This window comes from Columba livia, chromosome Z, assembly GCF_036013475.1.
Source record: "Columba livia isolate bColLiv1 breed racing homer chromosome Z, bColLiv1.pat.W.v2, whole genome shotgun sequence".
NCBI classification, from domain to species: Eukaryota; Metazoa; Chordata; class Aves; order Columbiformes; family Columbidae; genus Columba; species Columba livia.
Genome location: NC_088642.1, coordinates 43,238,915 through 43,259,769, shown reverse-complemented (window position 1 = coordinate 43,259,769; position 20,855 = coordinate 43,238,915). Strand labels below are relative to the sequence as shown.

The 20,855-nt window shown below is 43.0% G+C and overlaps 1 protein-coding gene across 16 annotated transcripts in view; it reads left to right on the top strand.

Annotated features, from left to right (window-relative positions):
• The window catches only part of PIGG (phosphatidylinositol glycan anchor biosynthesis class G (EMM blood group)), a 245,345-nt gene that overhangs the window by 84,789 nt on the left and 139,701 nt on the right, over positions 1 to 20,855 (top strand). For 8 of the 16 annotated variants that reach the window (XR_010468874.1, XR_010468872.1, XR_010468877.1 and 5 more), the window contains one exon: positions 5,278 to 6,455. The exons of the other annotated variants lie outside the window; for them this stretch is intronic. Coding sequence is in view for 3 of the 8 variants with exons in the window: in XM_065045595.1 (XP_064901667.1) it covers positions 5,278 to 5,503 (226 nt within the window). In the remaining 5 variants the exon portion in view is untranslated. Of the gene's footprint in view, positions 1 to 5,277; positions 6,456 to 20,855 lie in introns of those variants that run through there. 16 annotated transcript variants of the gene reach the window in all.

The window sequence follows — 20,855 nt, the reverse complement described above, 5'->3', positions numbered from 1 at the left end:
CTCTCCACTGTAATTTGCTATCACAGGCACTTGACCTTGCTCAGTTAGTTGTAGTTTCTCCACCTTTCTTACTGGGAAGGGAGAGACACAAGAAAATCAATGGTCATCCCCAAGTTCCTTCATTTCCATGGCTGTAGAATATATTTGACAAAAGTAGCTTGCTGGCAACTGCCTTTTTTGGTATCTGTACACTGATAGGGTTTGGCATCAAAAATTTTGAATCTATTTAATTAATTTCATTCTGATTGAGTCTATACCAGAATTGATAATGTAAATTTACAAAGTACTCTTGGTTCCCTTGGATCTGCTAAAAATATAAAGAGCTTCTCCATGACAAAGCCACATTGTGTACTGTAATCTAAAACAGCACTGTAAGAATTGCACTAGGTGAGAGTAGGGCATGTGGGAGAGACATAACAAATCTGTTCTTGCTGCTAAACTAATTGATATTTGCTTAGGCTGGAGGGATTTCTTGTAGATTGCAGATACTCTGTCACTGACATTTGGAGGGCTATCAGGTTTGGTTTTGACTGTAACCGTTAATTAGTATATACAGGACAGATTAATGAAGCACCAACTATTTTTCAGAGAGCACTAAACAGAAACATCTTACAAACTGAAACTGCAGAAAGCCTAGGGAAAAAAAGTGCCACTGATACAGTAAAAAATGATAATACAGTAAAAACTGTCTTCAAATGTGCACATTCAATATCCCCAAAAGTGATATCTAGGCAATGGTATTCAGCTAGAAAAGAGGAGATGGAGGGGCAGAAATGCAGGAGGATAGCTTTCATTGAAAAGATTCAGCACATTTCAGACTAAAACCTTCCAGACATGACCCCTCACCCCCAGTCCCAGAAAAATTACATTTCTGGGGTATTCCTTATTAATATGCTTCCACATTTCTAAAATACTTATTTAATTTGATGGATTAGAACATGGGTTGGAACAGCACAAAGCGGTGTATTTTTAAATTATTTGTGGAAGCATTTGTAGGGCTGTCTGTGGAGAGTTTTGCTCAGTTTTGAAACTACACAATTTGTGCCACCATCTGCTAAGAATTCTGTGTTACTGGGAGACATGCTTTTTTTCTTTCATGTTTCTGGCATTGTAGTTTTTTCATTTTAAAAATTTTGTATTACCCATTATAATAGCACCTCAAAGGTGGATTCAGAGGTGAAAGATTTTACGAAACATTGGCAATTAGGATTTAGGAGATCAAAAGAAGTAGAAAATCTATTAATAGCACGATTTCGCGGCCATATTTTTCTACATAATAAATATTCAATTAAAAGAGAAGATTTTTGAAAGCCAGTGTGGGCTCTAAACTGTACTTAATGTTTGCAGTCTAAATATGGCATGTTCAGCGATGTGAATCTGTAGTGTTCTTTGCTTCTGAAGTCTCTGAAGGCATTGTTTTTTCTGGATCTAGAAATCTTCAGCATCAATCTTGCATGAAGTTTGGATATGCTTTGTCATCTTTAACACATTTGCATTTCTCATTAAAGTCCCGTCTTCCTTCCCCCTGAGCCCCCCCACAAGCTACTTTGCTAAATGAGCTCAGTATTAGAGGCTGGGTGCTGATATTTTTACTCCTGCATTATGCAGAGTGTTGGGCTGGCTCTGTCAGAACATGGAGGTTGTGTTTACAGTTTACATCCCTCTATGCTCTCCTCTGTTAAATAAGACAAGGCATGCAGAGACAGTTCATTATGGAGTAGTTACAGGTTGATGCTTTTAAGATGTGTCCTGTAATCTTCTGTTGTTTTCACTGAAGCAGCATTTGAGAGGTTGCAAGGTTATTCATTACTGCCTGATCCAGCTCGTGAACGGTAGGATACACGAGTGGCACACCACAGCCAGCTTTCTGTGCTCTCCTAGAGATATCTTTTGCAATAATTTGGGAACCAGCTGAACTACCTGGGTTGTCTTGGTCATGTTACCAGCAGCAGCTGATAACTGGTAACTGAGAGCTGGCCACTGTGTTCCTGGTGGCATGGCAGAGCCCTGTACCCTGCTGTCACTCTGTGTGTGTAGAATTAGCAGGAGTGCACAAAGCCATTGTTCTTACCTATTTGGCAAATTGGTTGCCCAGAAGAAGCTAGAAGAAAGAATGGTGCTGTGCTCAAAGAACCGTGTCGTTGCCTTAGCATCAGAAAGGCTGAGGAGATCTAACTGCTTGTGCTGAGTCATTCCAGTGCTGTTTCTGCAACAGCCTGCATGTGAACTGTTACACCAGCTTCAGAATAAACCAAATTATCCTGCTATTTGACCTCATTAACAGTTTAACTTTGTGGATACGGTGTACTTCTGTTGCCTTCTCTAAATTGCACCACTGCATTATACTGTGAAGCTGTCCAAGAATTTCCTCTGCAGGTAGGTGTCTATGTTTTGTTGAGAGATGAGGCCAGTGCTGAGGCGCAGAACTGACTTTACAACCCTTGAGGTTGTAAGGAAGGTATGCAATTACGACATCGGACACACAGGGAATAAATTCACCCAAGATGTGTGTATTTTACAGTAGTTGTGAGCTTGGTTAAATACAGTAAAGTGTTACATATTCATGAAAGTTTTTAGGAACACCTATACGTATTCGTAACCTGTCCCCGAGAAGGCGGTTCTTATTACAATGAGTTCTGGGAGATCATTTCCTTTCCATAGTCTCCACCTCCAGCTCCTCCTGGTTGCAGCTGCACAGTGATCGTGAACCCAGGTCCTCTTTCTCTGTACACGGTCACCTTTGGTCCAGTGTGATGAGTTGGTTAGGTCTCAGACTGCTGAGCTGGTTAAAACTGGCGTATCTCCTGTCCTGTGCCCAAGTTTCTGTTATCTAGTGCACCCAAGGATTATTATCTTTGCAAGGCGTCAGTGAAGTCCTGTTTTTCGTACAATAAAGTTACACAAAACTAAGCAAGGCTAGGCAATAGTGATGTAGGTTAAAGGGTTAGCTCTCTAAGTGTCTTTAGTGATGTGAGGTAGGGTTAGTTCTTTAAGTGTCAAGTGTTAGTTTTTTAAGTGTTAATTAGTTAATTGTCAATTCCCTGTATCAGTGTTGGGACCTTTAGGAAGTAAAGGTATTATCGAAACAGAAAACAGTTCATTGTTTTTACTATATGAGAATACAGAAAGAATTGTACCATTTATTTATTGACTTGGGATTTCTTTGCTAGTAATCATAATGTGAAAATACAGAGTTTAAATATTACTAGTAAAGATTACTGTGTGCTCTCATTGCAGTATAAGATGCAAGTATCTAAAACATTATGTCTAGCTAAGTTTGGGGTAAAGAAGTAAACAGAGATTTTTATTGAAAATAATATTCCAGCCACTTTCTTAATATTTAAAAAAGTAGCCATTTATACATTTTTTTAACACCATGGATTTACAATTAGGAGCCTTCTCATAATAGGGTACTAAATGTGTTATTAGGTGAGCACTAACTAGGGAAAAAATAAGAACAAATTTAAATTTAAAATGTATGGCTCTTGGAAGACCTGGATATGTAAGTTTGTGGACACTATCACTTCTCTGTTTTAGCATTACATTGAAAATTCTATCACTGAGCTTAATGAATGTGATAGCCACAACCACTGCTAGCCTTCATCTAGCTGGTCTATCAAGTGCATTTTTTTTCTCTAGAAAATGTTTTCAAAATTGCCTGTTTGCCCATCTGACTCATAAAACATTTCCTCTGTTTATTCAATTGTATCATCCATCTACTACAAATACTATTTTTACTTATATCAGCATGAAAACAGCTAAGAGTGAACTGCAGTTTGTTTAATCCTTGTCAACAGAATCAGTTTTTAAACATACAGCTCGTTATTTACACAAGCTCACTGAAGACTAAGATAGTTATGCAGAAGCAGGAAGCAGCCTAGTTTGCTCCCAGGTGACTGTTTCCTTGGCTAAGCAGCAAGGGAAATTGTTTTCTGTGGACTGAATTTGTGTTTTGCAATCATTTACACTTGCTGTTGTTATCTGATTTTTCAGCTCTGCTTTTGTGACCTCACTCTGAAAGCCTTGGGAAATTTTTTCTAGACTTTGATGGAAAACGAGACTGTATCCTAATTATTTTGATTTACATAATAAGTTATTTAATGCTTTATATAAAATACTGCATTCTGTAGCTTACTTAGTCATAAGTGACTAATTTACATCTCACAGAAGTGCTCATCATCTTAAATTTTTATTACTTGGAATAAGATTAGAATTAAAAACTGGGAGGAGCAGAACAGATTCTCAGATCAGGATTTTAGTGTAAATCGCTTCTGCTTTTTGTCAGTGTGTTCTTTTGGGAACTGATGATGTAAAATATTTTGATGCTGAGAGGGGAATGTTCTGCTTATTATTCCAGTGAAATAGCTTTATTCCTTCATTTTGTCTGAAAAGGTAAGCATCTGAATTTGGTGTGAATAAATCTCTGCAGATGTGGTTTGGGGAAAGTGGACACATGCCAACCCAGCATCATTGCTGTGAGTTGGCACCTCAGGGGAGGGAAAGCAATCCAAGTACAGAAAACCCTTTCACTTCCATTTTCATCTGACACCTGTCACCCACCAGAATTCCTCGGTGTGGCAGATTCAGGCTGTGTAGGTTGCATGTGGGGCATACATTTCTTTCAGTACAGTGTGCCCAGCTGAACTATACTGCTGTGGCAGGAATGCAACATATTGCTCATGTAAGCCTAAGAACAAGGTGTTCTCTGGAGATTCTTATGTTAGCTAGCTTTGCAAAGTTTTCTAATAGCACAGTTTTTATGTAGCTTTGTACAGTGTTACTGGCTATGGGCAGCACTGTACTCTGGCAAGTTTTATGCACTTTTCCAGGGGAACAGACTCCAGCTGATTATCCTTGTGCAGGCTGGGCAGATTTGTGAAGAGCACTGAAGTCTTTCTTCTCTGCCTCTAGATTCTGTGGAATGGCGCTGGAAGGCCAACGAGAGACAGAGCTATATTGAAACTACTTAATGGAGATTTTAATAATTGGAACAAAGTATATTAAAGCACAGAACCTTTTAAGTGTTAGGTGAACTGAGGTGCCGTTAGTTTGGTCACAGTTGCTGTGCTTACACTTACCATGCTTGCACGTTATAGGAGATGTAGAGGTAACCAAGGACAAGCTCTATTAGTTATATCATTGCCTCAATCAGTTTTCTAACACAAAGTGGAGACCCGCGAGTATTCATTGTGCTGTGAAATAATACTAAAGAGTGGAGGAACTCTGATGTCTTCACTAAGTTTGCCTGAGAATTAACTCCTCTGTTTTTGTTACCAGGAATTCAGTGGCAGTGAGTCATGGCTCTTTCTGCTATGCTCTAATGCGTTCGATTCCAGTTGCCATCTACATTGTTTTGGTAACAGGCCTGCGTTACCACCTGTTCATATGGAGCGTCTTCTCACCAAAACTGCTTTATGAGGGAGTGCATGTGTTCATCACAACGGCAATCTGCCTGTTCTTCACAGCCATGGATCAGAACCACTCTCACAAAGTACAAGATTGAAAATAAATGTGCAATATGCAGTTCTGCATTGCACTGTCCAGTATATCACAGGAGTGGAAGAAGGAAAATAATGACTTTAAATTGTTGTGCAGAATTTTAAGAGTATCCTTGTTTATTTCAGTCGAGATCAGGATTTGAAGAGCCTGTTCTTCTCTAAAACTGAGTTTGCTTTAAAAATGTTGAATTGAAATAAACTTTTTTTAATTAATAGCTTTTTTTCTATAGCTGTCATTATAACACTCTCTAAATAACAGAATGGCAATGCTACATTATTTGAATTTTTTAAAATGTACGTCTTAATATAAATACAGACCGGTGCCTCATGGGCACTGAAAAAACCTTTTGGACATACAATTACTTCACCTTCTTAGGCTACAGAATCCTAAGCATATGCAGGATTTCTTGGTGCTGTTCACAAAATCTTACATTCATTAGGCTTGGAGGGTTTGTTTGTTTTGTTTCTAGGATGTGCATTTAAATTATTATTGAATTATTGTAAAATTTCCCAGGTAAGAGATTTTGTTGTAATGAATCTTCTGTGGAGTCCATTCACTGCTAAAGTGTTGTGTTTCTTTTTATTAATGTATGAATGTTAAATCAGGTTGGTGCCATCTGCTATGAGCCATGAATAAGAGAATACTTTAATGGGACAAGTTACCAGCAGAATAAAAGGTATATTTGCGTCACCTTCCCCGTAGAGACCTGTCTAGCCACCTCACTTGAGTGTGCTATAAATAAAACCTAATAATGTTGTTTTCGTTTCTTCTTTCAAGAAAATATACATTCATTACAATCCTGACTATTAGTATTCTTGATGTGTGTTATTTGCCTCATATTTTCATCCATGTTAACAGCCAATAGGTGTTAATCTAAATGTATTAAAGGTGTAGAGGAAGAGAATTGTACAGGGAACTTTATAAAGCGAAAATAAAAATCTTTAAAGCCCTGTGTAGCTGACAGTGTGTTTTCTAGGATCACTGATACACCTTCCATGTTTCAGGTAGAGCAAATGTGAGCTTTTAGTTTTCTCTACATTAATAATAGGCCATCTTGACCACTAGTAATTTTTTTCAACTGTAAAACCACAAAATTTTCAGTAATTGGCCATATATTGCTGTTCACCCAAATAATAGACTACTGGATCTTAATGTCATTCACTGTGACCTGTTGGAAGTTTTAGAATTAAATATTTTAAATGTTTTTCACTGCAAACTATGGAATATTTAAAATAGTTTGTGCATCTTGTACACATTTACCATTTTCATAATTCTCAGTATTTTTCTAGTTATCTGTTGCCTAGCAACCATATGGGGGTTATCAGTATCTTCTCTGTTGGCTTACTTGGTTAATTCCTAAACAATGCTCCCTAACGTTCGTACAGAATATGTTTATAAAATATTCGACTCAGAGACAGGGTGCTAATAAAGAGACAGAAGGGGTGGAGGGGAAGTTGCTTCTAAGGTACAGAATCCTGAAACAATTTGGGGTGACATTCACAAGATCTTTTATTCCTTCCTTCTGATATTTTTGCTTCTAGTGTATCTCTTAGACATTTTGTCAAATAGTGGAATCTCAACTATTGTGTGCGTATTAAGGCTGCATTTCTTCAGATTACTTAGTTAAGTAATCATAGTGCCCACTTTGTCCTCTAAAGTTGAAAGATGTCCATGCTGAATCCAAGAGAAAATAAATGGCTTGGAAAAACTCTGTCATTTAGGTCTTCAAGTCCAGGAAAGGAAGGAAGAAGGAGAGACTTAGACTGCACCTCTGTCTTGAGTTAACACATAAGTTTGGGTGATAGCACAGGAAGACATGGTGCTTTCAAATTCAGAATGGTTGTTTCAATTCTTTTTCACCCTTTCTTCTTGGGTACAAGCAAATTAACTCAGTTGGTTCTTGCCCCAGGCAAACAGACTTGAACTGGGAATTATGTAAAAATTATTGTATTTTAAATCAACACAAAATTTTGGCAATTGATCTGAAGCTACAGAGAAAGAAGATGCCTGAATGCAAATTCTCATCTTGCTACATAGCTGCTCCCCTTCCCTCCATATCCCATCTCTTTTTGTGATGTTCAGCATGTCCCAAACGCACAGACAAGGAAACAAATGATGTGGGAAGCAGGAATAGTATATGGGATGGTTTCTACCTTTCTGAGCATACCAGTTTCTTCTGTCCAAGTCCTCTGTTGTCCCTGCTTGGATGTGGTATCAGCCTGGGCTGTAGCTTCCTCAGGAGTACTGTGTGCGCAGGCACAGACTCCTCCTTAAATATGTTCTGATCAGGCATCTTGTGCACGTCTCCATTTGGATGAAGTCCTGACACACAGTAAGATTTTTCAATCAATGTCTTTCACTGCTGGTCAGAGACAGGTTTAGCCAGTTACAGTGGTCTATAGCTTCCTCAACAAAATATCACCTTTGTTCAGTGTGGCTTACTGACACTCAAAACTTGTAACAGATGTCCAGTATGGTCCTAGTAATCCAGAGTGTTATGAAACTTGAGCCAAGAAGAGAATCTTGTAAATTAATTCAGGTTTAAGGAAAAAAAAAATTTCATATTTTTCCTAGGCCTTGCGTAAGAAAGTAGACCATCTGCATGGTGTGCCCCAGCCTTTGCAACAGGCAGTGAATGCATGCTAAGCCACTGCTGCGTGGTGCTGTCCGTGAAGGTCAGGGCAATTTTTTTGAATTTGTCACATAAGAGATTTGCAAATTAAACAGGATTTATCTCCACAAGTGCACAGTCACAGGAGGAGGGGCCACAGATGCAAGTCACCATGAAGGAATTCCTCTGAAAAATCAAGGTTTCCTTGAGCGCTTTAGCAGCACAGGGAGGTGGAGGAAACTATGGTCTCACTGATCAGTGGGACAGGAGAGAGAGCTGTCTGATATCATTGTAGTCTGCTCACTCTCTCCGTGAAAGGCTGTCACTGGCTGTCACTGTTCGTGAAGGCAGCATTGCACTGTCTTCCAGAAGTGTAAGGAGGGTCTGGGGAATGGCAGCCATCAGCCTCTCTTTGGTCTCCAGGTAGATGGTGGAGAGGGAGACTATTTTCCAAGATGTGGATGGAGCAGAAACAACCCAGAGGGATTTACCATGACAACTTGTGCCTAGACCATTGGTGCCTGATTGCCTTTTTTGAAGAGATTACAGACTCTGTGGAGAAGGGAAGAGCTCTGGATGTTGGACAACTTGACTTTAGTAAGGCCTTCAGTATAGTGTACTTGCCCAAGTGATGAGCTATGGATCACTGGGCTCTGAGAGTTGACTTCAGTGGTCTGAGGTCGCACTGATTGGCTGGTGAGCAGTGGTGTCCCTAGGAGGCGATGCTAGGGCAAGGCAATTTAAGGTTTTTCTTAAGCTGGATGAGGGGATGGCAAGACCAAAGAAAGTCTGGAAATGGTGCCAAAATTGGAGAGCGCTGCATATTCTGGATGGGAGGGTGACCCTTTGGAGGGACCTTAGCAGGCTGGAGAAATGAGCTGCTGGGAACATGGAGTACAACCTGGGCAAACACCAAGTCCCACCCCTGGCTGGGAGGAGCTTGGTAGTGGTGCAGAATGGGGCTCATGGGTTGAGAACAACTCTGGAGGCTCAGTGGGCAGCAAGGGGGACCATGAGCAGCACTGACAGCCCGATCCTGATTCCAAGCTGGTCAGTATTCAGGGAACATACACACACACACGTGTTTGCACAAACAGTTTATCCAACATGTGGCCCAAATGCCAGTGTCCTCCCTGTTGCAGGCATCCAGACAGAGGAACTCCACAGGTTTGCATCCGTGCTCCAGTTGCTGGTATCTTACTCTAATCTTACTGATGACTCCAACTTGAAGTTCACTGGCATTCACAATACCTTCTAAGAACAGAGGCCACTCACAAAAAAGAAGTAGGATTTAATGAGAGGAAGGGGCACACAAGAGAGAGAAATACACAGACTAGCAACCTGTTTATACTCAAACAGCCCTTTTACCCACTTTTTCCTCTGCTATACCATGTTTGTTCCATCCTGAGCCATCTCGATCCTTTTTCCCCGCCATTGGTCTTTTCCTAAGTATTGTATGTCTTACACATTCCAACAGTGCCCTTAAAAATGTCTTGTAAGTTTTACAGAAGGCTCACATCACAGAATCACACAGAATGGCTAGGGTTGGAAGGGACATCTGGAGATCATCTAGTCCAACCCACCTGCTAAATCTGGTTCACCTAGAGCAGGTAGCACAGGAATGTGTCCAGACAGGTCTTGAATGTCTCCAGAGGAGAAGACTTCACAATCTCTCTGGGCAGCCTGTTCCAGTGCCCAGCCACCCTCAAAGTGAAGAAGTTTCTCCTCATATTCAGATGGAACATCCTGTGCTTCAGTCTGTGCCCATTGCCCCGCATACTATGGTTGGGCACCACTGAAAAAAGTCTGGTCCCATCATCTTGACATCCACCCTTCAGATATTTATAAACATTGATAAGATCCCCTCTCAGCCTTCTCTTCTCCAGGCTGAACAGACCCGTCTCTCTCAGTCTCTCCTCACAAGAAAGGTGCTCCGGACACCTAATCGTTTCTGTAGCCTGCCACTGAACTACCTTCAGTAGTTACTTGTCCTTCTTAAACTGGGGAGCCCAGAACTAGACACAATACTCCAGATGTGGCCTCACCATGGCAGAGTAGAGGGGAAGGATAACCTGCCTCGACCTGGTGGTCATACTCTTCCTAATGCACCCCAGGATAGCATTGACCTTCTTGGCCACAACGGCACAGTGCTGACTCATGGTCAACCTGTTGTACACTAGAAGTCCCAGGTCCTTATCGGAAAAGCTGCTTTCCAGCAAGTCAACCCCTAAGTTCTACTGCTGCCTGGGGTTATTCCTCCCCAGGTGCAGGACCCTACACTTGCTTTTGTTGAACTTCATCAGATTCTTCTAGCCTCTAGCCTTCTAGTCCTCTAGCCTTTCCAGGTCTCCCTGAATGGCAGCACAGCCTTCTGGTGTGTCAGCCCTTCCTCCCAGTTTGGTATCATCAGCAAACCAGCTGAGGGTGCACTCAGTCTCTTCATCCAGGTCATTGATGAACAGGATGAACAGGACTGGACCTAACACTGACCCCTGGGGAAGCCCACTAACTACAGGCCTCCAACCAGACTCTGCACCATTGATCACAACCCTCTGATCTCTGCCATTTAACCAGTTCACGATCCATCTCACCATACATTCATCCAGACCACACTTTTTGAGCTTGCCTATGAGGAGGTTGTGAGGGACAGTGTCCAAAGCCTGTTTAAGTCAAGGTAGACATGGTCCACTGCTTTTTCTTCATCTACCCAGCCAGTCATACCATCATAGAAGGCTATAAGGTTGGTCAACATGTTTTCTCTTTGGTGAACCCTTGCGGACTACTCTTGATAACCTTATTTTCCTCCACCTGCTTCGAGATGACATGCAGAATGAGCTGTTCTGTCACCTTTCCAGGGATGGAGGTGAGGCTGACTGGCCTGTACTTTCCTGGGTTGTCCTTCTTGCCCTTTTTGAAGATTGGAATGACACTGAATTTCTTCCTGTCCTCAGGCACCTCTGCTGTTCTCCAAGACTTTTCAAATATGATGGAGAGCGGCTTGGCAATGACATCTGCCAACTCTCTCAGCACTCACGGGTGCATCACGTTGGGGCCCATGGATTTGTGGATGTCCAGTTTATGTAGATGATCTCTAACCTATTCTTCCTTAACTAAGGGAAAGTCTTCCTTTTGCCTGATTTTGTGTTCTGTCTTTAGGGTCTGGAATACTTGAGGGCTGGTCTCAGCAGTAAAGACAGAAACAAAGAAGGCATTCAGTAATGCTGCCTTATCTGTATCCTCTGTCACCAGAGCACCCTCCTCATTCAGCAGCAGACCTACATTCTCCCTAACCTTCCTTTTGCTGCTGATGTACTTGAAAGAGCCTTTCTTGTTATCTTTGACATCTCTCGCCAGATTTGCTTCCAAGCAGAGCTTGGCCTTCCTCACTGCATACTCTAACATCTTCCTTATATTCCTCCCAGGTGGTCTGTCCCTTTTTCCACATTACATAAACATCCTTCTTCCACCTGAGTTTTGACCAGAGTTCCTTATTCATCCATGCTAGCCTCTTAATCCCTTCACTTGATTTCTTGCTCATAGGGATGCATTGGTCTTAGGCTTGGAGGAAGTGTTGTTTGAATACTAGCCAGCTCTCTTGGACCCCCTACCTTCTAGAGCCCTATCCCATGGGATTCTTTCAAGAAGGACATTGAAGAGGCCAAAGTTTGCCCTGCTGAAGTCAGTGGTTTTGTCTTACTTATTTTCCTCCTTCCTCCACACAGGATCCTGAACTCCACCATCTCATGGTCACTGCAGCCAAGGCTGCCCCCAACCACAACATCTCCATGCAGTTCTTCTTGGTTTGTTAGGACAAGGTCTGGTAGCATGCCTCTTCTTGTTGGCTCCTCCACCACCTGTGTCATAAAGTTGTCACCAATGACCTGTAGGAAGCTCCTGGACTGTGCATGCTGAGCTGTGTTGTCCACCCAGCAGATGTCAGGACGATTGAAGTCTTTCACAAGAACCAGGGTTTGTGATTGTGAAACCGCTTCCAGCTGTCTGTAGAAAGCCTCATCAACTTCCTCCTCTTGATCAGGTGGCTTGTAGTAAACGCCCACAGCAATATACCCTTTGTTAGCTTGTCACTTAATTTTTACCCATAGGGATTCAACTCGCTCAGCAACCCCCCCTAGGCAGAGTTCAGGACATACAAGTTGCTCTCTCACAAAAAGTGCAATTCCTTCACCTCGACTTGCTGGCCTGTCTTCCCTGAAAAGTACATAGCCTTCTGTGACAACATTCCAGTCACATGAGCAGTCCCACCATGCCTTTGTAATAGCAATGACATCATGGTCTTGTGAACATGCGTAGATCTCCAGTTCTTACTGTTTATTCCCCATGCTATGGACATCGGTGTATAGACACTTCAATGAGGTACTAAAGCATGTGGGTTTCTCATGAGAGGTGCAGAAAGATCTGCCACAGTCATGTGTACCGTTCAGGTGGTTGGCCATTTGGTTTTCATCCTGGGAGGCGGCTAAGGAATTTTTGTCACTGCTCTGATTGGTCTGGCATGTTTCCCAGTTTGATGTGATTGCATCACATGCACCATGTCACACCCTACCCTCCAAGCTCATCAGTTTAGAGCCTGCTTCTCCTCACCCCTCTGTGCTTGCTGTCTCTTCCCACGGCATGTCACAGGCTGTTCCCCGTGCATCTCATAATGAGTCCTGTGCCCCTTCAGTCTGCAAGGTCTTCCACGAAAGGAGTTCCTTTGGGTAACTGATCCTGGTGGGCTTTACTCTAGTGACAGTTGTCTAATTGCTTAGGAAGTTATTAGATTATCACCTAAATAAATTACTATAAACTACTGATTAAGGAATAAGATTAATAGAGGTCCTCAGTATGTCCTTGTTCATTTGACCCTCTTCAGACCTTTGTGTTAGTCTTTAATCACCTAAGTTCACAGTGATTAGTGCCTTGTTTTGGCCTGGGGATAAGAAAGTGTCAGAGAGCCCTTTTTGCTGCAGTCAGCTCCCAGGATGGAGGACACAGAGATGATAGAGGTAGACTCTTCTCAGAAGGGCAAAGAGACAGCCCATAGGCAACAGGCACAAGCTGCAGTATGGGACATTGCCAGGAGACTTTTCTCCTCTGGATGTTTACTTTCCAGGATGGGCCCAGGACTTTGACCCTTGGAGATCTTCCCACCTGGAGAAACCCCATTTAATTGGCCCTGCTGTGAGCTAGGGTTGTATTGGATGAGCTCCAGAGGTCTCTTCTACCCAACATTTTTCAAGGATTCTGTGGATTTATTATGTTTAAAGTTGATTCTGACTTCTTTTTACTGTCTGTTTCACATGCTTTGTAAATTATTTCATTTGGTAAGACGCACAGGTGACTTAATTTCTGAAGTTGTTTCTTCTGGCTTCAGGCTGAGAACTAGGCCTTTGAACAATAATGCATGACAGAGGACATCATAGGTTTATTCCAAAGGACCTGCTTTGTCCCAACATTTGATAAATAGCTTGGGTTGCTATGAGGAGTAGCCCTGGTCTTTCAACAACTGTCTCTCTATCTCAGTGTCATACCACTGTGCTCCCCACTGGTGGAGTATAGAGGACACATTTTCATCATGACACTAGCTTAGGGTGTAACTCAAGTTCAATCCATAGCTCAAAGTACACCCTTTTTACATTATGATGTTGTCATCTTAAGAATGAGGCTGCTAGCCACTAGAGATGGGCTTCAGCATAACACTTAGTCTCAAGAAAGACTATATATGGTAAAACTTTGATCACCTATGCCTTTTTTATGCCTTTGATTTTATCACTGCAGTGTGTTATATTTGGTGATGTCTATGGCAAAAGCCACTGGTGATGCAGAACGTGACACAGCACAGCTGCCACAGCAGAAGTGCACCCAGTTCTGCATGGTTTGTGTATTGGTCACCATCAGGAAGAAAAGAGGTACAAAACTCTCAAAAGCCTCTGCAGCTGTTACCCGGAGAAGTGGTTGTATCTGGTGAAATAGGAGGACTTGTGATTAACTTTTTCTGACATGAAAAATGAAAGCTGCTCAACAAGCCCTGTCTTTGGAGGCTGTAGGACTTCCCAGTGGGTCAAAATAGCCCTACCTGGTCACAAGCTTTTGCCAAAGTGCAAAAGCTGTTTGTATGGCATAGTGTCCTGAAAAAGCTGAGCCTGCAGTCCCAGAGATGGCGCTGGGGAGTGGCGTAGTGCCTGCAGTTATTTAGGATTGCTGGTTTGGCACAAATTTGTCATCATTTGTGTACAGCAGTTGCTGATCAGAGTTAGTCTGTAAATCCTTTGGGTGGCTGGGCACAAGATCAAATTCAAGAAAAGCTGCTGCTGAATCATACCTAGGGCCATGGGAATCAACATCTTATCCTCTAAAAGTGGGCTTTTTTAAAGTGACAAACAGGTCCACTGGCCCCAGTTCTGTCTCAGTCCTTGAACATAGTACTTCCTACAGTCAGCTGTAGACTCCCAGAGGTGTTTGACTGGTGAGAAATGCAGGGCATGGACACAGGAGGGAAGTTTTGGGGCAGCATTTGCATATGTTGTGGGTGGCTTTTTCTTTTTAAGAAATGCTTAAAAAAGAACTAACGCAACTGGTGCAGCTCAGAACAGCAGCTTAGGAGTGGGTGGACAGCCTCTTGCAATTTGGCTGCCCATGAACTCTCCCTGCACATCACTGCTCAGGACTTTCAGCAGTAGTACTGAAAGCCTTGTTCCTCCACAAAAGGCATGCTGGAGGTGCCTTGTTGATGTCCTTGGTCTTCCCCTTTTGAACTGGGACACAGGAGACAGCTGCTGAGAAAATACAGAGGCCCATTAGAGAGGACTGTCAAAACTGGAGATGCAGTTATGGCTGGGTTTTTGTTGTCTGTAGATCTGTCAGTGACATGTTTGTGGAGATGTGAACACCTCCTTTCTGCTGTGGTTGTTGACAGAAGGTGTCCAGCATTTCCTGTTTGATCTTGTTAGGCAGTATGCTGCAGCACAGAAATCCTAGGGTTCCCTCCTGGTTTCCCGTAGACTTACTGGGCTAGCCTGTGGAGGTATGTTGCAGGAGGTCAACCGCTGAGGACACCACAGCACAGTACTTCAGGTAGGCACTTGCACCAAGATGTCTGCATATGATAAATCCTTTGGTGAACAGCAGCATGGGACCTAGCTTTGGTTTACAAAGCATTGCTTGATGTGTGAAGCCTGTTAAAGATTAATATGTGTAGAATCATTCTTCTTCCTGTGTTTGGCCTCCTAGAAGCAGGCCCCTGTGAGGTGATTAGGATCTCAACAATCTTCAGGTCTGGGTGCACGGAGGGGAGACTGGGGAAGTCCTGTGAGGGCACTGGGGCTCCTTCACAAGGCTTTCAGCAGAACTGAGGTGATCCCCAGATGGGATGATGGGATGATCACTTCAAAGAAGGTGGCAGTATGGTGAGGGAGGTATAGGAGCAAAACAAAATAAAGGTTACTGGATGCAACTGGAAGTTTCCTGTTATAAGATAGTTTCTGCAGGGTGGGCAGGGTCAGGGGAGAGTGCTGTAAACCCCATACCATTTTAACATATACAGTATCTCTGAGCAAGCCAAAATTAAGCCATTTTATGAAAACCCCAGGGAAAAACGAACCAAACCAAAACAAACACAAAATCAAGCAAAATCAAGAGAGTTGTCTGGCTGTGAGCAATAGTTCATGTACACATGAGGTCACAATAGCTGACTTCTAGTATGCTTTCATCTCAACATCCTATTCAGAGAAAGAGTTTTAGCAGAAGGGGAGAAATGGGACATAAGGAAACAAAATGTATGTGAACCTATCCCTACTGCTAACCTGTTTCAACCAAACCTGGAGCAAAACAGAGGTCTTAGGGTAACCTGATTTCCTGTATCTCTCTACTAAGCATCAGCAATGTGTCATGGACAAAGATCTCAGGGCAGTCAGGAACTGGTGTCCAGTCCACATAAAAGCAGCTGTCTAACCAATCCATACAGGTGTGCTTTGGGCAAAGGATGGACATCGAAATCAGGCTTTACTAGTTCCCCTGGTCCCGGAACAACTTTCTTTAAATGCATTCCTCCTTACTCACTTCAGAGAGAGAGTATTAGTTGGAGTCACCTGGAGAATGTGCCTCAAGGGTAAAATTTTACTGGACTTTTGATGTAGACTTCTTTTGATGTAGACTTTACTGGACTTTTGATGTAGACTTCTCAGGTCAACACCTGCAGCTCTGCCTTAGCATCCTTGTAACGGAATCTGGACAGCTGTTGCCTGTTTTGGCTTCTCAGTACAAGTGCAGGGTAGAAATGAGACACCCTTTCCATTCTTCTCTGCATTGCTGCATCTGTCACTGTATGTGACACCTTCTGCACTGGACCCTCACCTCAACAGAAAGGAAGCCATAAATGCCACACACCCTGCCTGGGACTTGGACTGTGAATTGGGAGTGAAAGCCTTTTCCCCTTCTCAGAGTGTTGTGTGGATATGCCTGAGCGCTGTCTGCTACCAGAAGGGACACACATTATTCTCCTAGCTTGCAAATCGGCAGAGAGACACAATTAAAGGCAGGTCAGTCTTTCCTACTGCAACCCCTGGAAAACTCTTCTGTAGAGCCCTAGGGTGAATTTTGCAGAGCCAACATGATGATACTAAAAGTATACTATGTGCTACACCACAGCTAGCAGACATATATAGGACAAAGAAGCTATTTAAAGCCTGAAATTCTGATGACAAAATACTAGATGATTAGCAAAGTAATTTTACTCCATTTGCAACAAATGTGCTCATTTGCATGAAGAGTGCAGTGAACGTAGATTAGCTGAAACAAAAGCACAGAGACTGGGCAGTTTTCATCTTTGATGTTAAGATTATAATTAGTTCGTATTTTTGTATGAGATGGTTTGAAAATGTCTTAGCGGAATTCAGAGCAAGTAACTTCTTCGGAAGTGTTCCACCTGCTGTTGGATGCTTAACTCAAATTGCTGGATTCTTTTCATGAAATCAGTTAGATTTTCTTACATTCTTACACGTGACATGCCCCAAAAAACCCTCTAAATATACTGTTTGTCTGAAATTAGCTTTTTAATGTTATTGCTTAATGGCCTTGCTCCATTCCCAGTGAAATCAAGGGAGTTTTGCTCATACTGCCAAGAGAGCCCTAATTTGAAAATAATTTCCAGTTCCCATCACTGAAATCTTTTGCTTGCCTGATGCTGTATTGTTTAAAATGTCTTAAGTACTCTTAGAAAATAAAGGCCAAATCAGTTTAATTCTGCATTTGAAATGTCAGTGTCATGCTGCTTTTATGTAGGCATATGCATATTGAGTATTATTTTCTGAGTGTAATTGCCTTAAGTGCTGTTGATCATGCAAAGAGAATGATGCATTCTCTGACTCAAGGGTCTGAGAATCAAAGATCCAAATCCTGCAAATGCTTAAGCATGTGGAGAAAGCCCTCTCAAAGGATGACACAGTCATCCAGCTACCCTTGTGTTCAAGGCTGGAGTCCGCATTTAGCAGGCTGAAACAAGCAGAGGCACACAGCATCTTATCCCTGAGCACTACTTGTTGTTGGAGAGGCTTGGCAGGAGAGAAGGAGAAGGACTGGTGAGGATAGGTGCAGGTACCAGAAGAGTAGTGTGGATGGAGTGTTTGGAATTAGGTGAAGTAGTCAGATGGGGCATGGAAAACATCAGGAAGACAAATGCACAGAGGAAAAAGAAAGGAAGACTGAAAAATGTGTGAATCTGGGGTCAGGCAGTGATCCTTCAACTTACTGGTAGTAACATGAAAATTTAGGTTGAAATCTGCTTTCAAGGTGTTTGTAGTGGATTCGTTGTGGCTACCTTCATTCCACTCTGTTCCTGAATTGAAATACTGAAAAAATAAAGGGGAATTTGGAAAGACAGAATGAACAGCCCTGGAAAATGAGACAGTCTGAAGATCAGTAGTATTTGTAAGAGTTGCCAAATCAAACTGCCTGCTTTTACTGAGCACTGTCCTTCTCCATTTTGAGGAACATTGTTCTACATTGCATGATGTCTCATGAGCAGCATCCCACATTACAAACTTAGGGTGCTGAGATCTCATGATCCTGAGTGTTTTGTTTGCCTATTAATCTTTAGCACCATGTGCTGACTAGCCAGCACTTCATGAGATCCTGTTCTGGTCACCCTTGGAGCTACAGATGTGTTCATAGCACTGTGTATTCATGTAGGGAAGGTAGTAAAACAGTACAAGACAGACATGGACCTTTTGGAGAGGATCCAGAGGAGAGCCACAAAAATGATCAGTGGGATAGAATACCTCTCTTGTGAGGAAAGGCTGAGCTGGGGTTGTTCCATCTGGAGAACAGAAGGCTCCAGGGAGACCTTATTGCAGCTTTTCAGTACTTACAATGGGCCTATAAGAAAGAAGGAGACAGACATTTTAGCAGGGCCTGCTGTGATGGGACAAGGGGTAATAGTTTTAAGTTAAAAGAGGGGAGATCCAGGCTAGACATAAGGAAGAAATTTTTTACAATGTGGGTGGTGAGACATTGGAACAGGTTGCCCAGAGAGATGGTAGTTGCCCCATCCCTGGAAACATTCAAAGCCAGGCTGGACAGGGCTTTGAGCAACTTTATCTAGTAGAAGATGTCCCTGCTCACTGCAGGGTGGTTGGACTAGATGACCTTTGAAGGTCCCTTCCAACCCAAAATATTCTATGGTTCCTTGATTCTATGGAAAATCAAGGAAGGCTGAGAAAGCTGTAAATGTTGTGTACAAATATCCATAGACATTACACCCTGAGCATTGCTAGAATTGATAGTAAAGTACAATTTTCTTTTTTATGCCTGAATGTTTTACAAAACATCCATTTGATGGCTCTTACTTCACTGAGTTGCATGCTCACTGAAGGTAAAAATCTGAGGAAAAGTTTATCCCACAACTTGTGAATGAAGGAGGGAAACTTGTTTGAGAAGGACCAAGCCCCAAGTCTTGAAAGTGGCTGGGAATTACTTTGCTTTAAAGAGAGAGAGTATTGCTCATGAAATAAAAAACACAGCAATCTGTGAAGAGATGCTATATCTGGGGAATCCCTTCTTTACTGGATATGCCCTCTTTTGGGAATATGTAAGATCACTGCAAGCTGGAGACAGCATGTGTATCACAGTATGTTTGGGATTGGAAGGGACCTCAGAAGATCATTTAGTCCAATCCCCCTGCCAGAGCAGGAACGCCTAGATGAGGTCACACAGGAACATGTCCAGGTGGGTTTTGAATGTCTCCAGTGAAGGAGACTCCACAACCCCCCTGTGCAGCCTGTTCCAGTGCTCCATCACCCTCACTGAGAAGAAGTTTCTTCTCAAATTTAAGTGGAACCTCTTGTGTTCCAGCTTGGTCCCATTACCCCTTGTCCTATCATTGTTTGCCACTGAGAAGAGCCTGGCTCCATCCTCATGGCACTCACCTTTTATATATTTATAGACATTAATAAGGTCCTCCCTTAGCCTCCTCTTCTCCAAACTAAAGAGACCCAGCTCCCTCAACCTTTCTTCATAAGGGAGATGCTCCACTCCCTTAATCATCTTTGTTGCCCTGCGCTGGACTCTCTCCAGCAGTTCCTTGTCCTTCTCGAACTGAGGGGCCCAGAACTGGACACAATACTCCAGATGGGGTCTCACCAGGGCAGAGTAGAGGCAAAGGAGGACCTCTCTCGATCTACTAACCACCCCCCTTCTAATACACCCCAGGATGCCATTGGCCTTCCTGGCCACAAGGGCACAGTGCTGGCTCATGGTCATCCTGTTGTCCACCAGGACCCCCAGGTCCCTTTCCCCTACACTGCTTTCTAATAGGTCATTCCCCAGCTTATACTGGAACCTGGGGTTGTTCCTGCCCAGATACAATACTCTACACATTTCCTTGTTAAATTTCATTAGGTTATTCCCCACCCAGCTCTCCAGCCTGTCCAGGTCCCACTGGGTGGCAGCACAGCCTTCTGGCGTGTCAGCCACTCCTCCCAGCTTAGTGTCATCAGCAAACTTGCTGATAGTACACTCTATTCCCTCGTCTAAATCATTAATGAATATATTGAATAATATTGGCCCCAGTACTGACCCCTGAGGCACTCCACTAGATACTGGCCTCCAACTAGACTCCGCACCATTGACTACCACTCTCTGGCTTCTCTCCTTAAGCCAGTTTGCAACCCACCTCACTACTCTGTTGTCCAGACCACACCTCCTCAGTTTAGCAACTAGGATGCTATGGGAGACTGTGTCAAACGCTTTGCTGAAGTGAAGGTAGACGACATTCACTGCTCTGCCATCATCCATCCACCTTGTTACATTCTCATAAAAGGCTATGAGGTTGGTCAAGTGTTACTTACCCTTGGTAAAGCCATGCTGACTGCCCCTAATAACCCTCTTATCCTTGATATGCCTTGAGATGGCACCAAGGACAAGCTGTTCCATTACTTTCCCAGGGACGGAGGTGGTGAGGTTGACCAGTCTATAATTGCCCGGGTCCTCCTTCTTGCCCTTTTTGAAGACTGGAGTGACGTTTGCTTTCCTTCAATCCTCGGGCACCTCCCCCGTTTCCCAAGACTTGGCAAAGATGGAGAGCGGTCCAGCAATGACTTCAGCCAGCTCCTTCAGCACCCGCGGATGCATCCCATCTGGACCCATGGATTTATGGATGTCCAGACTACTTAATTGCTCTCTAACCCAGTCCTCATTGACTAAAGCAAACTCCTCCATTGACCTGGCTTCATCTGGGGTCTCAGGGGTACAG